This window comes from Akebia trifoliata, chromosome 4 (assembly GCF_017979445.1).
Source record: "Akebia trifoliata isolate Shusen 1 chromosome 4, ASM1797944v1, whole genome shotgun sequence".
Taxonomy (NCBI): domain Eukaryota; kingdom Viridiplantae; phylum Streptophyta; class Magnoliopsida; order Ranunculales; family Lardizabalaceae; genus Akebia; species Akebia trifoliata.
Window position 1 is genome coordinate 2,957,495 of NC_141378.1, and position 13,650 is coordinate 2,971,144.

General features: G+C 35.6%; 1 protein-coding gene across 1 annotated transcript; it reads right to left on the reverse strand.

Moving 5' to 3' along the window:
- Positions 1–1,363: 1,363 nt before the first annotated feature.
- Positions 1,364–13,650, reverse strand: LOC147402965 (ran-binding protein M homolog). The gene is made up of 10 exons (XM_086438384.1): positions 12,989–13,650; positions 10,586–10,732; positions 10,116–10,202; positions 8,504–8,549; positions 6,447–6,523; positions 4,756–4,918; positions 4,011–4,079; positions 3,572–3,631; positions 2,098–2,184; positions 1,364–1,925 (listed from the first exon to the last, which is right to left on the reverse strand). Exons 1-10 carry the CDS (start codon positions 13,339–13,341, stop codon positions 1,644–1,646), a joined length of 1,371 nt encoding a protein of 456 aa, XP_086294510.1. The 5' UTR covers positions 13,342–13,650; the 3' UTR covers positions 1,364–1,643.

Here is a 13,650-nt window from a genome sequence, read left to right on the forward strand (position 1 = left end):
ATGAGCCTAATCATAATTGTAAACAACTATTGGAATTGTTTGAATGGTGTGTTTTAATCTTTAATAGGGGTGTGATAATTAATTTAAGAAATTGTGTTATAAGAAGTAAAGGATGGAGTGCCAATAGCAACTCTCTAACAATAACATAAGGCATTTTTTGGGAGGTTGAAAATGGTCTTTCGAGAAGAAAAAACAAAGGTTTTCGATAACACAGTTAGAAGAGCCTTTACGAAATGATAATACATAATTAATATTATCTTTATATGAAAATAAAGTGATGCACTCGAAGAAAAACACATTGTCTCCAATTCCTTTGTCAAAGAATTTGAATAATTTTAGTTCCAATTATACTTTTGGTTCTTAAAACGTTGGCTAAAATGAGAACAACAGATGGCCTTTTAAGTGCACCATATCATCAAACTTTTGGTATGTTGTACAATAGCAAACTACTCTAGAGAGAAGGTAAAAATCTCAAACTAAAAGTTGAAAGAGTGAAGAATGACTTATATGAAAATACATGATCCCATCCAGTAAACACAAGATCCAACGGTTCACATTTATACGTATCTCAACGGCACATTTCTCATTGATACTTATCCCAAAGATTAATCTTAACCACTGAATTTTGTGTTTAAATAGTTGCCAGTTTTCGAGGAGTCAATCTTCACGAAACATTGGAACTTGACCCTAAACTACATTTGCCCTTGGACTCCTAGTATATAGTCTCTAAGGGATAGTCTGATTATGATCGTAATCAAAATCGAAATTATTTTCCACCCTAGGAGGAAAAATATTTTCCCACACCAACCACCAAGAAACCTCAAAACTTAAAACCAAACTCTCTTTCTGCCGTTTTCCTGTAACAAATTCCCCAATGAAAATGCTGAACATTGAAATCGACAACACTTCACACATTGCTGATGTGGATGTGTACAAAACCATAGATGCTTTCATCAATATACGAGTAAGAAGCATCCAGGGGCAGATTTACAATGGGGGTAGTGACTCCCACTTTTCCAAGTCCATGGACTAATGAGTTATTGCAAGAAAAATAGACACGGATAAATAAATAAAATAAAAAATTCCACCACTATTGCCCCCACAAAAAATTTCCACTCTTAGATGCCCCTAGGTGGGCAAAATCCTGACTCCGCCCCTGGAAACATCTATGGTTCTATGCACACCAACATGTGGAATGCTGTCAATTTCAATATTACTCTAACACGACTCATTCCCCAAATTCCCAGCCAATTTTTCATGTTAATTATGTCAAAATAAACTGACACTTCTGCCAAGATTCTCTCCAAATATAGAACTTACTGTAAGAGCCCTGAAAAAGCAATTATCCATCAATAACACAAGATAAGGAACGCCTCCAATTCCAATATTACGAAACCCAATGGCTTTTACAGAACCATAAAACCTGCTTGACAAATGAGATCATGGTGTCTAAGGTTACAAGATCTTGCAGAAACATAGAGCATCCCATTTTTTTTTCTGGAGGAAATCAGGTGTTATAGCGATAGAGACCATAAGAACACCAGTGAGCTAAAAATCAAGCCTAGCTATACATTCAGTCCACAGAAAGAGGTTGGGCGACCATGGAAACAAGAGAGTATTAAGGGGCAAAAGAAGCATTTTAATTACCACCGTCCCCCCTTACCACTTTGTAAAACTCTATGGAGATCGAACCCTTCTCCTTGATCCCCATTCAAGGCCCTCTTCTCCAGACAACAAGCTGTCAGCTGCTTCAGTAACTTCTCGAGATGTGAATGCATGCAACGTTGCGAGTCTTTGATCCCGGGATTTGTTAACAAGATCATAGCGTTAACTGCATCTGCTGCAACTTCTCGCTGGGCTACGTCAAGAAGATATCCAACTGGGGATTTCAAGGGTTCTATGTATGCCAGCAAAGCAATGCAGTCCTAGAGAACAACAGTAAGAATATTTCAGCGGAAACGTCTTAGAAATTCAATATTTCATAAATTCAAAGAAGAGCAATCTTCCATGTGCCAACTAGGTTAGATTGTATAGCTCCTAATGGATTAGATGGTATATAGATGTTCAAGTCTGAGAATCAGAGGATCACAAAAGTACCTGAAGTAGACCCGCTAATGATGCAACTCCAGAAAATTTTGCGAGCTCAGCCCTTGCATATTTTACAGCCTCCTCTAACTCTCCAGCCTATGTATCCGGGGAAAAAAAAATTAACGTCCAATAAACTTGGTACCAACATAACTAGGAACACGAGACAAAAACATACACAATTCGAAGTAGTCATGTCTTACAACTCAGAATGCATATCATTACCTTAATTTTAACAATTTAAATAATTCCAACCAATCTCAGTATCTAGGTTTATATAACCCCAAATTTTCTAATTCTAATCAAACTAAACTACTTTCAACTCAATATTTATCTTCTAATTAGAATAAACAACTACAATGCAAAACCTATCTCTGCTATACAAATTTAATTAAGTAAATTATCCTTCTTAATTTAGATAACTCCACAAAATGGCAAGAGCATAATTAATTAAAATGAACCCTGGACTATTGTTGTTGGTATGAAGCTCCTGCATCATAAGGCACCCCAAAATGGCATGAAGACACTACCATGTCTAATAATAACAACAGCTTGGGAATATCTTGCTTTGGTGTTTAGTTTTTTTTTTTTTTCCGTAAGGTTTCTCTTTTTTTCCTTTATTTTTCTTTTGAATTCATTTGCACCTCTAAATTAACATAAACATCATGAGTTAACTGATCCCCTGAATGACTGATAACATTGATGTAGCATCATGAGTAAATTTATTTAGTAATAAGTAACTAAGGAGGAATGTTTAGGAAAAATTGATGCTCTATAAAAACCCCAAAACAACCACTTTCATTATGGGCTTGGTCCATTGGTACTCAGAATCAATGCCACCTATCACAAGATGTACCTAACATAAATAGATTAATCTTGGCCATGGTTTCAAATTTCAACACATTTCAATATATTTCAGCTGATGTATTAAGGACAAGGACATTTCATGACATTAAACAGTTGGGTGTTCACATCCAGACACAAATTAGACAACTATAACAGTGGTGCCCTTTATTTAATGATTTTTTTGAGGGAACATATAAAAGAGTGTTGGCAATTCTCCAGATGCTGGTGTCTAGCAATTGGACCGACACATTATGTAGAGCACTTAGAATCTAGACAAACCAAACACTTAAAAATCAACTTGAAACTCTCTCAAATACTCCACTGTGCAACAAAATCTCACACTTCTTTACATAATTTTTTGGTGAGAAAGGACCGTATTGCACTACATTTTGGTGATCGAAAGATCTTGGCTTAAAGTAGAACAAAGATTGAAGCATTTAGAATAGAAGAAAACTCTACTGAGTTTCACCCATTTACCTTTCACAACACCAATATGTCCAAACACATGTAATTATAATATAATATTTCAGTTTGAAAAATGTGTTCCCCGAGTTTGAGATATTACACTACATTAAACAAAGGACATTCTCTATGGTATAAAGATATGGTTGAGCAAAGGAGATTAAGTGAAGACATTTACCTGAACAAGTTCGATAAACTTTTGGCAATGAAGCAGAAAGCAGATAGTTGATGTATCATTCTGCATAAAATAAAAGTTTTTGTCACATATTGTGGACAAATAAGACTATTGAACAACAGCGGATTATGATCATGGGAAAAGTTATCAACACACTCAAGGATGAAGAGAAAATAAGACAATTTTCTGTCCAGCCAACCTATTCCTTTGAGCTGTGCTCCACGAAATGTTATCATACCATCCACTTGGGAAATATATTCCTTGATGTGAATAAATTTCATTAACAAACGAAATCATAGTTACTTATAGATAGATCCAAATGTATTTTATAGTAACACATCCATTTTATGATAAAGAGGTGAATTGGAAGGCAAAAGGAAATATTTTAATCAAAATGCAACAACCATTTACTAGTCTCTATCTGCAACTTGAAGCAGTCTACCTGCACAATCTGAGGATACCATTCCCGAAGTTTACCAAATGCTGCATCAATATCTCCACTCCTGATGAGCTTCATTAGTAGAGAAAATAGGTTAAGATGAAAAGCTGATCATATAGAAAACAAAACTAAAAATGTAAAGCTAGCATTTGGAGGTCGTTTTGATGGTAAATAGTCGAAGCCAAGAATGATAAAAGATAAGTGGCAAACAACAACTACGAGTAATAGAGAATAATTCATCAAAAAAAGAAGAAGCAAAACTAGTTCTCATAGTTCAATGAATTCGTAAACAAAAATAAATGAGAAAGTTCCAGTCTGGAATTAATTGGAATGGTCAAAAGAAAAGGTTTCTCTAAATAAATTTATTGGATTAAAATAGTAGCCTTCATTTATAGATATTATTTGGATATTACGTTGAAAAAGAAAAATACCCCCAAAAACTTAGTAAAAGAGGCTTGGTAGAAAGAAGGAAAAAAAAAAATAAGTGTAGCTACATGAAAATTTTCTTCAAAATCTATAAGAAGAATCAAACAAATGGTACCAACTTGTCAAGAATGGAGGAGAACATCCATACTTTTATGGTGAATAAGCAAATGTATGGGCATCACTAAGAGGGAGTACATTTTCAAAGTAACCCTAAATAGTATGCAACTTATCAACAAAAAAGCATTTCTTTTTTCTATGACAAGTAAAAGACTAATTAGTTAACTATTAGTTCCACAATTGATACCTTCATAACATCTCTTACCTGACGAAGGATCTTTCTATGGCTTAGTGCATACATATCTCCCTGCTCATTGAAGCCATTTTCTTGAGCTATGGCGATAGGAGGAAGGGTGCTTTTACTTGCCATGTCAAAAGAATTGAGTGTATCTTGATACCCATAGTGTAGCAAGTAGGAACGAACAATCCTGGTCAGCCAAATGCAGTATGGTTAACAGCAAAGGCAACACAAATGTCGAGAAAACTGTATGAGATAATGACTAGTTCATGATATTAACAAACCACCAAAAACTATCAGAATCAATTTTAGAATATTCAGGAGGTTCAGTGTGTTATTTCAAAGTTCATGATATCCAACAGTTGAGGAAACATGCCCAAATTCACTCAAAACCAAATAGATCTATTACTCTATTTTAAACTTAAATATTAGTAGGTTTATCATCATCATCAAAGCCTTATCTCGAAGATTTGGGATCAGCTAAATAAATATTGCTCCTCCATCCAATTTTTTCCATAGCCACATCTTCGGTTATTGAAAATGTGTTCGTATCCACTTTCACTATCTCAATCCATCTCCTTTTGGGTCTTTCTTTCCTCTTTGAGAACCTTCAACTCACATATTCCTTCTATTTTTTATTTGAGTACCAAGTGTCAAACCTATTTTACTAAGTCTGGTGAATTCAAAAGGACTGATTGCTTTACTTCCATTCATCTCAAGTTACATAAAATAAGAACTCCTAACATTACAGGACAAAGCACAAAACTCTAGTGTGATATCAACATAATGACCAGGGAATTTCTGTTCCAATAACCACTTACCCAAAAAACTGACCAACTCTCAAACTACAAACAATGTGATGTTTAACTTGTCTTTTTTGCTTAGAGATGCTCAAATTGCATATAGAAGTAGAATAAAATAACTGGTTAGTGCTGTTTAGTGTCAGTTTGATGCAATGCAGCAAGCCCAACAATACTATGATATAGTTTTAGCCATATTCTCGTTATTTGTGATTGTTCTTGTTTGTCAGTTAGCATTGGTTGTTTGCTATTTGAATCACAGTTGCATCTAACAATAGAGATTTTGTCCAATGCTTTGTGCACAGATCATACAAGCACAGGTGTAGCACTATCTCAAATAGACTAATTGCACAACTCTCAAGGTCCACCTATGTCCATGGTAAAACTCACATTTTAAATTGATATCAAGCTCTACATGGGTCTCAAGCATTTGAATATTACGCAATTTTTTGTGTACATGTACTGAATGTCCATTGGTCATACCATGCTTTATGCTATGCATGAATATGTAAACCTTGCTTTACGCATACAAAAATTTGCACAAATTTTGACTAATGGATAGAATATCTTGCGTACAAATAATTCCAAGTTTCCAGGGAACTTCAATATGGTCATTTCCCCCTCTTTTAGCACCCTTCTAGACCAGTTTTGCATGTAAAAAAGTTTACTCTCGAATAAAACATTCAAGCCAATAAACAAACGACTCTGTTTAATCCAAAAGAAAGGATGCTCTGTTTACCAGAAAACAGACTCCCTGCATCAACCAAACACTCTTTAAAAATTTCACAAACAAAAAAAAATGGGCAATAAGATCGACAACCAGCAGGTTCTCATACCATGTTACTAGCATAGTAATTTTAACTACCTACCATATTAGAAAGTCTTGTTTGATAGAAGTTCCAATGTAAATAAACATACCAATGACTGACATTAAGTGGCAGAGATATTTTTTCAATTGCCATCTGTTGCTTCAATCTTTGCTCCAACCCAAATGCCTAATCAAAAAGATAAAAAATAAAAATAATTCAAATTATATTACACACAATTGCCAACACTCTATACAATTGACATGCACACCAATGCTTTGCAATGGAGGAGAAGACAGATAACACAAATGTAAAACCCTATGATAAGTGCCACAATGCACAGGTGGTTACTTGTACCAAGTTACCCATGGAATGGAAAAAATACTTGCAAAGACACGTGAAATGGTATAATAAGTGAAAAAAATGCATAATCAAGAAAGAAAAAAATAGAGTAGCCTCCTCAACAAGATAGACAGAATATCTCTATCGCAATTTTCAACGGGGATGTAATTAATGAAGTTATATCTGATCCCACTGTCTAAAAAAGTAGGAAGATGAAAGTGGTCCATTCCAAGGCACCAAGGAACTTGAGCATACACAATTACTCTCTAGGAATCTCACAAGGGAGTAAAGCTGACCAACGCTTTCAAAGGTGTTGGAGATTTACACCTTGAGGCTAACTTGAGGGCAAGGTTCTCATAAAACGCCTTGTATTTTAAGGAAAGACTCTTGCTCTCAAAGGCATTCTTATACTCAAATAAGCATCAAACAAAATTACTTTACCATTTTGATGGGAGTTGGTTTGCCATGATCAGGGTTGATCATTGCTGTATGATGTGAAGGGGCTATGATATTACCTCCAAATTCTCTTTTTTATTTTTATTATTATTATTTTCCTGTTGATCCTTGTTAGGGTTTCCTTGCTTTATCTAGTAGTCCTTGACTTCCTACTCCATAAACCCTTTGCTTTTATTTAATATAATCTATAATTTAGAAGAAAAAAAAATTGAACAGGCACACGCCTAGGGGACATGCCACCTTTTGACCAAAGCATATTTTTTTCTTTTTGTTAAATCAAAGATCTTTATTAAAAGCATGGTCATGAAGCAAAGAACCAAAACAAGGTAACAAGAAAAGAGCAAAAGGAAAACTAAACCAAAGACCACAAGTGCAAGCTACAACTCGATGCTATGCACCCAATCCCATTTTGCAATGAAGTCTTCAAAAAAGACTCCCTTTTGACCAAAGCATATGTAGTATGGGGATGTACATATTTCCTCTTTTTTCTCTTTCCTCTATATCTGTGGTATCATTACGTAATAGTTTTTGCAATTATAAAGTTTCTCTGTTAAAGATTTAATATGCATACTTTTGCTCTTCTTCTTACACAAGTTTTAGTTTCCTCTCGACTTTTATTTTCTCCCTATGTTGAAACAACACCTCCCTTTATCTTCTAGTATAGTACTTGAGTGGTGTTGAGTTTTTTTTATTTGGAGTGGTTGTTACATTCAAGCGTTGTGTTTTTGTTTGAGAGATTAAACTTAAAAAATTGGCATAGAAGCAATAAAATTTAATGAGTTTGGAATTTGGATTTGGATAGTAATCTTCGGAATGTGAGGTCAACAACCAAAAAGAAATTCATGGCCCTCCTAACCAAACTGCGGAAACTCAACGGGTAATTAGTCTCTAGAAGCTCATGACAGGTCAAAGCCAATATGTTTTTAAAAAATGTATCATTAGCTCCAGGAATTCATGTTGCACAGGGACCTCAAAATGAATGACGCACAACTATGCCAACATCTGACACTTCATGCTTTTTTCCTAAGAGTAATTGCTATGTCCATGATTTACCGTTGTTTTGTCTCTGTTATACCCAAGCAATATATACCATTCCAGTACAAAAAAAACTAAAGAATTCAACGAAAATTCCGATGTGAGCTATGACTAATAAGTAACTTAAGAAAGAACGTAGAAAAGAACTTTTAAAGAAAGAGCTCAAATTTATCATTGATGAGCAATGATTAAAAGCTACAAATATGATCTTGATTTTGTAGGGCAGCTTCATCATAGATAAGCAATCAACCAATAATTCAAGTGTGCAACTGAAAATAAGTACCAAAGCAGAAAGGTATTAGACCCATCAAAAGAAAAAAAAAAGGTATTGGTTACCTCAATATCAAAAACAAAGGGTTGCTGCCCAAAGTTGACATTCACCCTGAAGAATTGAAACCAACAATCCCATCAGCAAATATCATATTCTCTAACAGTAAGTATGGTCCGCTTTTTTTGCCAGAAAAAGTGAGTATGATAATAAGGGTATGAATCCCAAAATATGGTACATGCCAAGGAGTTCGAGGCTACTTACCAGGGAAAAACAGATACAAATAACCAAAAATCACCGCCAACAACTATAATGGAACCTCATTTAAAATACAAAACCATCGATGACTCCCTTACAACCTTTAAAAGTCAAAGATGGGTTCTATCTCACTAATTTTTGTTGTTTATGCAAGAAAGACAGGGAGTCAGTGAATCATTTGCTTCTACATTGTAGTTTCGTAAGTAAGATTTGGAGCCATTTTCTAGTTTTGTTTGGTTTGGTGGGGTGTCTTCCGTACTCATGGAAAGACTTGTTGGAAAGTTGGCTGGATTGGGGGAGGTATTTCTTAAAGGCGAAACGCACTCTTTGGGGATTATTACCTTGCGCAGTGAGTTGGAGCATTTGGAAGGAGAGGAATCGACATGTGTTCGATGATAAAGAAAAAGAATTGCAAGATGTGATCATGGATGTCTTAGCTTGTTTATTTTTTTGGTTCAAAATGTTTAAAGAATTTAGGGGTATCTTTTTTTTTTTAGGATTTCCTTGTGAGGTGGGATAGGGTTTGTAATTTAGATCTGGGGTAATCTTTCTTGTTGTTTTTGCAGTTTTCTCCGCCTTTTGTTAGGTTTTGTTTTCCTTGTTCTTTTTGGTTGGTCTCCTCAACCTCCGTTCGTTTTGATGAAATCATCTACCTATCAAAAAAAAAAAGTCCAAGGCCACTTGAACAAAAGAGTGTTAGGTCGGTAGTCAGCAGCTTTTTTATTTAATCTACTCAACTGACATGATTATGAATATTTAAAGGTACAAGTCTGACATAAGCATTGAAAAACAGTGCTGAACACTAATGATGTTGGTTTTCTTACACCAAATGGTTCTTTATAGTAGTATTATGAATAATGAGTGTGCTTTTGTCCTTATTTTATAATTTCCTATAATTTTACAGCATGTTTTCTACGGTTTCAATGAATTTTATAATATTTCCATAACTTTTTCTGATATTCTACACTACAAGAAATATTTCCATTTCCAAGCTGGTCAAATCATAAACCAATCAGATTTTAAAACCTTTCCCCCAGCAAACCACAAAGGGAAGGAGCTTCCAAATCACTCAGACACTTGGGGAGAAAGCAAAAGTGTACTATCTCTCACAAAACACCCATGACGAGTTTGGGAAAGATCTAACAAATATCAAACAACCCCTTCCCACCCCCCCAAAAAAAAAAAATAATAAATAATTAAATAATTAAACACACACACAAATCAAAAAAAGAAAAGAAAAAGAAAGAACCTTACATAATAAAGAGGGATGAAATTTCAGGGCTTTAAAATGAATCAAATAATCATCAATAGTAGAAGATAAACAGTGCAAGCCCATTTTCAATATTTGCACTTTACAAATAATGTAGCCAATAATACAAGGAAGAATAAAAAAGATTATATACAAAAGGAGGCAGGGCATACTCTTCATTTTGACTGTGAACAGCAACGGTAGGAAACAAGGGGCCCTTCACATCCTTGTAAACTGCTCCAACTAGCTTTCCGTTTTTTCTGCACATCAACATCCGCAGCACAATTTTAGGAGAGATCCTTTTAGAGTAATAAGTGATAACCAAAATAGCAAAGAGTTGGAGGGATGAACACGGCTAACAAAGAACCAAGATGATTAGTAATCATCTTACTGGGGTGTGCCAATTCACAATACTCACATGCAAATGATGAAAGGATGCATAAAATAACAGTCATAAACCAATTAGGAGAGATCCTTTTAGAGTAATAAGTGATAAACCAAAATAGCAAAGAGTTGGAAGGATGAATACAGCTAACCAAGAACCAAGATGATTAGTAACCATCTTACTGAGGTGTGCCAATTCACAACACTCACATGCAAATGATGAAAGGATGCATTAAATAACAGTGAGGTAACGTCATACGTGAAAAAGAACTCTTGTGAAGCATAGTTAATACCACAGCCAACGGTATCACCAGAAGTAAATTTTGGACCAAAGCTTTCTCCCTTTCCCTGCCCACGGTAAAGCCATCCATCATCCCCGTGGTACCCGTAACTGTTTGCTTCCCAACTGCCAAATTAAAAGCATAAATTATAAATTATAACATTAGCACTTTTTATTTTATGAGTAACTTAAGAAAAGGTCTTCGTGAGGCATACACCTCCAATTTAAGCCATTCAAGGGAGATTTCATAATTCAATTCGGATCAAAGAGCTCTAGCCTCCCCCAACTGATTTTTCAACAAAATCATGGTGTCACCCTTACTGGAAGACCATGACCAATAAATCCCACCTGACCTACACCCTCACATTAATTAACATCACAATGCAATCTAGAGCAAAAACCTTTCTCCTATTTTTTTTCCCTCTCTTTGGAGTTTGGGGTGGGGGGTGTTATATTTATCTAGAGCAAGAGCCTCACTCCAACAAACTAATGATTTTTCATTTACCAAAACATTGCACCAACATCAAGAAATGAGTGAAGTGCTTCTTCAATGGCCACAAACATGTCATTGCCAGATATGTAGCAAACATGCCGTTGCTAGATATGTAGGAGAAATAGCATGTCCTTGAAAAATCACCACTTTTTCAAATATAAGTGTCACACATTAACACATGTTCCTAGGTATGATTGTCCCCGACTCCTTAATTTTTTAATTTCTCTCCCTAGGGAAAATGGCAATTATTCATCAGTTTACTTTAAAAAAATTCACAGCAAAAAAAAAATTACCAAGGAAATAGAATTTCATCTTCTTATCATTATTCTCCCCCCTCTTTTTCCTCTTCCAACAACAAACTCTTCTTCTCCCCCTCCCCAAGGACCGACTACCAACAAGCTCCTCAGTTCTAATTCTTTTTACCTACCCCTCCTCCTTTCCTCTTCTTCTTCCCCCCAACAACCAAATTACCATCCTTCATCCTTTGTATAGCTACACATTTTTGGAATTGCCTAGTCAAAATCTAAATGTTCATAAATTTTATTTTATTTGCTAGGAAACTGGGTTAGTAGTCAGGAATTAGTGGGTTAAGACAGGTTTTGAACCCTGAGTCATGGTATGAACAATTGCAAACTTTACCCACTTGGTTAAGTTCATACTTGCAATTGAACAATGGTATTATAATTTTTGTGAATCTCATTGTCTCAGTAATCAGTTTCTTTCTGAGAGAATGCTTCTTGCACGCACGCATACACTAAGGGTACTTTCAAGATTGCAATATCAATTGGAGAAATTGACAGTGAAATTCAAGGCAGGAAAAGGTAATAGGATTTGCTATTAGAAAGGCTGGTGGTGGGGAGCGCCCATTAAAGGAGCAATTTCTCAAGTTGTTTAAGCTTTCTCTATAGAAGGAGCAATATGTTTCGCCATTTTGGCCTAGGGATGGAGAGATGATGTCTTGGGACTTTAGTTTTGAAAGAGCTTTTGATGATTGGGATTTGGAAAGTTTGGGAGATTAACAAAGTCTATGGAGCATATCATAATCAACACTAATATTGAGGATAGGCGAGTTTGGGAAGGTACTAGGAATGGTTGCTTTATGATGAGTTCTCTGTATATGGTGACGTCGATTATGGAGAGTGAGTTCTCCTACATGTTTATATGGAATAGAAAGGTACCCTCATAGGTTTCAAGTTCTGTTTGGTCCGCTGCTTTGGGTAAGATCTTGACTATGGATCAACTCATAAAGTGGGGTTTTATTTCTCCCAATTTTTGCTCTGTGTAAAGAAAGCGGGGAATCGACAGATCATGTACTCATCCATTATGCATTTGCTACACAAATTTGGTCAATTTATAAATCATTATTTGGAGTGGAAGATTGCTTTCTTGCATCTATTCGTGATCTTTTTGGATCCTGGTTATATTGGGCTTAACTCTTTCTCTAAAGCTAAGCGGGCATTGTGGAGTCTGGTGCCCTTTATCATTTGTTGGAGCCTTTGGAAGGCATGGTTTCTTTGTTTCATTTCTAGCTTGATTGTTTTTTTGGTGCAAACCCTTTATGGAGTTTAGGGATGTATTTTTTGAAGACTTCCTTCAAAGATGGGATAGGGTGTGTAATCTAGAGGCAAGCTAGAGTCGTATTGGGTGCTTTTGTTGGGGGACCATTTCGATCGTTCATTATTGTTTTCTTGTACATTTCAGCCGGTCACCTCAACCTCTCTTTTCTTTTTTAATAAAATATCTTCACTTATCACAAAAAAAAAAATTGGAGAAATTAAAAAGATTATCAATTATGTGGCAGTATTCTGTTTTGAAAATTAGTTTGTATAATTGCTATTGAAAAAAAAAAATTTAAACAAACATAAAGCAGTAAGATTCTCGATTCTCACCCAGGTTGCCGTCTCATCTTGAAATGTTCGTTGGTGAAACCAATACCAATCTGTCCCTTAGCTCCTGCATTCTTCACGAAGATCTCAAAATAATAAACGAGCCTCCGAGAAGGAGCAGGGCAATTGGCCTGCACTACTCCTACATCGTACCCATGCAGATTAACATTTGTGTACTGGATAGAGAGCTTATCTATGGACACGACAAGAAAGCCACCAGAACTGTTTACGGTATTTAGATACGTTGGAACCTCTTCTTCTTCCTCCATGTTGAAATCATCTCCACCCCTTCGATCCAATCCGAGTGTCGAAAGTTCGATGCAGTGTTGATCAACAGTTTCTTGATTAGTTACCATTTGAACAAGTTAAAATCAATCTCACTTCGAAAAAAAACCCCTAATTTCAAAGATTCCTCAATGCATTAACATCAGTGTGTTATGTGGGCGATGAAGATTAAAAAAACCCTAGTTGACCCTTGCGTTGAGCAACATTCGAAAACCCTAATTAGTCAAAAACAGTAGTTATGGGGGTTGCGATCGATAGAGAAAGGACAACAGGCGAAGCTGTGCGTTTGAAGATAATTTGATGAAATCGACCAGAGAGAATTGAGATTGAGAAGAAAGTTAGCCGATTAGCCGAAGCTTCCCACGAGGGAAAGTGAGCGA